Here is a 5,967-nt window from a genome sequence, read left to right as displayed (position 1 = left end):
CACCGGGATGTCCCTCGGGGGAGAGCAGTGGGGGGCCTGGGGCGTCGCTCCATGGACTGCGGCCCAAGGGCCAGTGCATCCCTACTGCGAGAAGGGTCTGGGGACTCGGGCATCTCTCCGGTGAGCACGGCCAAGGGCTCAGGGCATCCCTCCGGGGAGAATGACAAGGGGACGGAGGTATCCCTGCAGGGAGTGTAGCCGGGAGACCAGGGCATCCCTGCGGGGAGCGCGGCAGGCCCCTCACACCCGCTCTCTCTGCCCACCACAGTTGACCCCAACAAGGAACGTCGGGAGGCCGTGAAGCGAAAGATCACGCAGTACCTGAGGCGCGCAGAGGAAATCTTCAACTGCCACCTCCAGCGGGCTGCGGGGGGTGACAGCCCCACCGCCACGGTGAGGGGCTGGCGTGGGGTGACGTAGGTGGGATGGCACAGGATCAGTGGCACTGGGAAACCTGGGTGGGGACACACACACAAAACAGCCCCAGTGAGCCTCCTCGGCTGCCTCTGCCAGACACCGTGGTAAGGTGGGGTAGGGAAGGTGGCAAGCACCTCAGCTGCAGTGTGGCTGTGAGGGAGCTGGCAGCCCTTCACCCTGCCTGGACTGAAGAGCTGAGGTGGGCCCAGCTTGCCTGGGGTGCTCCCGGGGCCCCCCTGAAGCATGGATGTATAGCTTGCTGCCACCGTAGTGAAAATGGCCATTTTTGGATGGACTGAGGCTGCTGGGGGAACCCTCCTTGTCAGATGTTAAAAATGTCATCTTCCCCGTCGTTTTTCTTATCTGGATGGAAACCAAAAACCATGGCTGCTTGCTGTGTTGTGGGAAGGAGGTGATTAACGAAGGGAGAAGGGAGTGAGGAAGGACGGGCTCAGGCCTGGGGACAAGAACGAAGGGAGATCCCCTCAGCGTGGAAGCAGTCCAGGTACAAATTTTGGAGTGCCTTTACTTCTGCTGCAGGCACGAGCTTTTCCTGAAAACTTCATAAACTCATGACCTGGCCATGATGTTAGGAATCAATTGCAGCTGTTGGAGCATTGTCTCTGGATACTGATGGGCCTGGCAGTATTGCTGCCTCCTCTGGGAAATGTGGGGATTTCTCTCCCGTGGACAGTAGCATCTCTAGGTCCTTCATCCTCTTCTCTTGCCGCCATGCAGGGTTACAGCAGCCTGCGCTTCCGGCCGATCAGGACGCTGAGCTCAGCAGTGGAGAACCTGAGACGGTGCAAGGTTGTGGGAGTGATCGATAAGGTAATGACTTGACCTGGAACTGGGTGGGGGATGAGGCTGGGACTGGTGCAAAGAAAGCGTAAGCTAGAGGGTCCTGGCAGCTGTGATGAGGACGCTGGCCTCTAGCGCACCCACTAAGGAATGTGAGGGTATCTGTGCACACCGTTCCCACCAAGGAAAAGTCGCAGGTGAGGGTGCAAGACCCTTTAGGAGTTACTTGGGAAATGTGTTAATGTCCCCATTACTTTTGCTTACCAGAGCTCCCAAGATATTTACAAGGAGGTTGATGCATCCAGTTCTTTCCCATATGTGGAATCATGCTTGATGCCTAGGTACCGTGTTGGTGGACTCCTGTGCATAATCTAGACTTCAGCAGAAGATAGCCTGTCTGGATGAATGAACTAATTAATAGTTCATGATCCTGTAGAGAAGATGCCAGGCTTACCATCTCCATACACATGCTGGCACATTGCTCTCCTCTGCCGTTCACACATGTCAGTTTGTCAGGACTGATGAGGTCCTCCTCTCCTGCCGAGGCCCAGGTGGGCAGCCCAGCACACCGCACAGAGCCCAGAAGGAGCAGTGCAAAACCCTTCTTCGTGAAGGAAGCAAAAACGGCATGGGAGTCACCTCTTGGTTGAATTAACTTTCCATTCCGTGGCTGCATGGCTATCTCATCGCTAATGACCTATGTTTTGTCTTTCAAGAGTAGCAGTCTGAGCACCAGCAAACTCCTCTAGTTGGGTGGAAGTTTGTTTCCGTTCCAGAGTTGAGTCCCTTGGGTCATTTCTGTGGGCTATGTGTTGAGGTGGAGCAGTCACAGCTTCTGACCGGTACTGTATGTACTGCTCTCAGGTGCAGATCGTCCAGGATCCAGCCACTGGTGGGACCTTTATACTTAAGGTGGGTGTTCTTGGTTTTATCTGCCTTCCATCTGTCATGCCAGAGCCTCCTTGTCCAAGCAGATGTCTGGGGCAGGCAAGAGGACCAAAAAACAGCAGCTCACAGAAACGTTGGAGGACACTGTTCACAAAGCTTCTTCAGAAGACAGGGGGTTCCCGTGGGTCATCTTTTTCTCCAATTTGTAATGCTGCAGGCCACACCCTACACCCATGTCAATCTGGGTCACCCCTGTAACAGGTCATGGATGAGGTGGGTGAGATGTTCTCAGGACAAGCCCTAGGACATTTTCCAGTGCCCTTGGAACTAAAAGAACTTCAGTAATTGGCCATGGAGGCTCTGGCATGACAGGGAGAAGCATCAGTTCCAGAGGGAAGAGAAGAGGGGAGAGGACTGGGATGGCTGGTTCCTGTCTGAAAGGAGTAGGGGCAGTTGTGGGGGAGGGCCACTGCTTTGGACCAACAGTGTCCACTGGGTGCCACAGCACAAGTGGGAAGTGCTCTGCACTGGTAGAGCTTTGCAGAGCCTTAGCACAGCTGGGTGCTGGGGACTGACAGACCCCTCAGCATGAAACTTCTGCAGGTTTCCACAGGTGGGGAGCACAGACACAGGGGAGCAGCTCGGCAGACGGCATGCTGCCTTTCTGGCTGTCCTCTTGCCCTGCCAGGGCATCTGAGTCCCTACTCCGCTGTAACACCCACCTACCTGTACCTTCTCAGAGCCTCCCCAAATCCCATATTGAGACCCGAGAGCGACAGACCATCATCCCTCATGGGGTCCCCTTCATGGTCAAGCTGTTGTGCTACTATGTGACTGAGGACTCCATCTTCCTCCACCTGGAGCATGTGCAGGGTGAGTGGGGACAGCATTGACTCCCTTCTGTGGAGCATCCTGCATCTTAGCTCCAAGCCCCCTTTCTTTAAAATCTCAGATATGTTTCTCCTGCTGCTTTGGGATAATTTTTTATAGTGACAGCACAAGCTGTCTTTATAGAAGGTTGGTGGGTGCCAGGGCTTGGAGGTTTTGTGGAAGGAGCTGCTCAGCTCTGCTGGGAATTCTGGTAAGAGCTGGCTGAGGAAGTAGCCTAGAAATGGGCCTGTGGAGACCTACAAGGAGAAAGAGGTTGTGTGTATGTGTGTTATGGAAATTAGCCTTAGGGACCACTGGAAAGGAATGATCATGTCTTGAGGTAAAGAGGTTGATGTGGTTTAGTGTCTTGAAAAGAAAAACCTCTTCATTTTACTGGCATTGTTTGACCATGACATGAAGGTGATGGAGAAGGAGAACCAAGTGAGGTAATTCATCTGGATGTTGTAGAACAAAACAATCTTTTGATAAGACCTTTATAAACATTTTTTTGGTTTCAAAAGAAGAGGTCACACTGCCTGTGCCCTTGCAGCCAAGATGGCCCATGGTATCCTGGGGTGCATTAAGAAAAGCATGTCCAGCAGGTCTAGGGAGGTTCTTCTCTCCCTCTACTCTGCCCTGGTGAGGCCACACCTGGAATACTGTGTCCAGTTTTGGACTCCCCAGTTCAAGAAAGATGGAGTTCTACTGGAGAAAGTCCAATAGAGAGCTACGAGGATGATTAAGGGACTTGAACATCCCTCCTGTGAAGAGAGAGTGAGAGAACTGGGGCTGTTTAGTCTTGAAAAAAAGAAGGCTGAGAGGGGATCTTATTAATGTATACAAATATCTAAGGGGTGGGTGTCAAGAAGAAGAGTCCAGTCTCTTTTCAGTGGTGCCCAGTAATAGGACAAGGAATAATGGATATAAGCTAGAACATAGGAAGTTCCACCTCAACATGAGCAGAAACTTCTTTACTGTGAGGCTGATGGAGCACTGGCCCAGGCTGCCCAGAGAGGGTGTGGAGTCTCCTTCTCTGGAGAATTTAAAAACCTGTCTGGATGCGTTCCTCTGTGGCCTGTCCTAGGGGATCCTGCTTTGGTAGGGGGCATTGGACTAGATGATCCCTAGAGGTCCCTTCCAACCCCTAATATTCTATGATTCTATGATTTTGAGATCAGACCAAAGAGGGGAGATGGAGAATCAGGGCATACAAGGCAGAGACCACGTTGGGGTTCGGGTACAACAAGGAGGCACACCTGAGGCTTGTCCCAGATCCTGGTGAGGAAGTGCTGCAAGGTGGAGGCTTGTCCCAAGGGGCTTCTTCGCTCTCTGCTGGTTGAATGGATGTGTAGGGAGTGGCAGCCGGCATCCAGCAATGAAGGTTGATGTGTGTTGGAGAACACCCTCAACGACTCGCATGCTGTGGGCTCCAGAGCTTGCTGCTCTGACTCATCACTGACCCACTGGCTCCGTGCCACACTGTGGGAGCTCTCTGACATCTCTGTCATGCGGAGAGGAAAGGCTTTCAGAGGAAGGCAGTGGGATCAGGAGCATATGTGAGGGTGCGGCTGGCCTGTGACATGGAAGTGGCAGAGCTGGGATCAAGGAGACTGTGCAGAATTGGGAGCAGGGCTGCCAAAGGAATGGAGAGTGAGCCTTTGGTGTGCTAGGTCCTAGGAGAGGTGTGGTGTTGGGCATGGTGAGTAGGGCTGGGAAGTGGCATAGGTTCAAGCTTTGCCGCAGGGGAGATGAGTGATGCTCAATCACATCCCCAGCGTGTGAGCCTTGGCCTGTACCTGAATGGGTCATGTCTGCAGTGGGGGAACCAGGCATGCTTTCTGCCCCTTGATTTGTTCTTCTCTCTGCTTTTCAGGGGACACCTTGTGGTCTCACCTCCAATCCAAGTACTGTGTCCACCAGAGCTCTGCCGATTCAAACACCATTCAAGCCCTGAGGGACTGCAGCAGAGAGGGTGGTGTCACAAGCTCTCAGGGCAGCAGCCATGTCTCCATCTTCTCCACTTGGACAGACAATGGCCTTCCAGGCTCCATGACCCACCGAGTTTTGGGAAACACTGATGCCTCGCCTCCTTGGGAGCAGTCTGCTGACCCTGCAGACCCCAGCTCAGGGAACCACTGCCAACTTTGCCTGGGTCCCACCAGTGGCTCCAGGGCTGTGTCCAGAGGGCAGGATCTAAGTGTGGCACAGGCTCTGTCTGGCATCGTGGACCATGTTCCAGCAGCACCAGCCAAAGACCCCAGCCACCTTACCAGCCAGGGCCTGGTCATCTACCCCTGGGACGCTCTAACCAGGGGCGTGGGCTCCCAACAAGATCCCAGGCTTCCTCAGACACCTGTCCCTGTACCGAAGACTGTGAGAGGGGGGCAGCCAGGGGCAGGGAAGCTGCCCTCTCAGCAAGTGTCTGAGGTCCCCTGGGCTCGGCCCCTCCTGACCTCAGGTCAGAGGCAGCTCCATGCAGGAGTTGCCCTGTCCAGCCCTGCCAAGCCCCATGGGCCTGACCCAGCAGTGTGGAAGCCCCTGCAGGGAACAAGCCTGACCTGGGGCCGACCCAGCCGGCAGCCATCATCGGAACGGTCCGGGGCTTTGGCTTCCCATGGCCACAGCCAGAGAGCGTGGGCTGTGAAGGAGGAGCAGGTGCAGCTGTGGGCAGCAGAAATCCTCCTGGCCTTAGAGGGACTTCACCAACAGGGTATATTGTGCCGGGACCTTAACCCCAGGAACCTGCTACTTGATGCAGCTGGTAGGTAGTGCCTCAGGCGGCTGCCCCAAGGAGAAGGAGGAGGTTGGCCTCTTGGCTGGCAGACTGCCATTTGCTCCATTTCCAAGAGACATGGACTTTCTTGAGTTTGATTTGGGGGAGGGTGGGAGTCTGAAGAAGTTTGGATGTTTCTGAGCCTGGAAGTGCGGTCTCAGCTGGGATTTCCAAGTGTTTATTACAAGAGAAGGCTCTGCAGTGGAGGAGTCAGAGGC

At 54.4% G+C, this 5,967-nt stretch overlaps 1 protein-coding gene across 1 annotated transcript in view; it reads left to right on the top strand.

Annotated features, from left to right (window-relative positions):
- Window positions 1-268: 268 nt before the first annotated feature.
- RPS6KL1 (ribosomal protein S6 kinase-like 1) overlaps window positions 269-5,967 on the top strand; it is a gene marked incomplete at its 5' end in the record, with an annotated part of 7,265 nt that continues 1,566 nt past the window's right edge. The window contains 5 exons of the mRNA XM_009870081.1: window positions 269-393; window positions 1,156-1,248; window positions 2,083-2,130; window positions 2,847-2,979; window positions 4,850-5,737. Of these exons, the coding sequence (XP_009868383.1) occupies window positions 269-393; window positions 1,156-1,248; window positions 2,083-2,130; window positions 2,847-2,979; window positions 4,850-5,737 (1,287 nt within the window). The remainder of the gene's footprint in view (window positions 394-1,155; window positions 1,249-2,082; window positions 2,131-2,846; window positions 2,980-4,849; window positions 5,738-5,967) is intronic.

Source organism: Apaloderma vittatum, unplaced genomic scaffold (assembly GCF_000703405.1).
Source record: "Apaloderma vittatum isolate BGI_N311 unplaced genomic scaffold, ASM70340v1 scaffold14760, whole genome shotgun sequence".
NCBI lineage: Eukaryota > Metazoa > Chordata > Aves > Trogoniformes > Trogonidae > Apaloderma > Apaloderma vittatum.
Note: the sequence above shows the minus strand (reverse complement) of the source record. Positions and strands in the feature narration are given on the sequence as shown.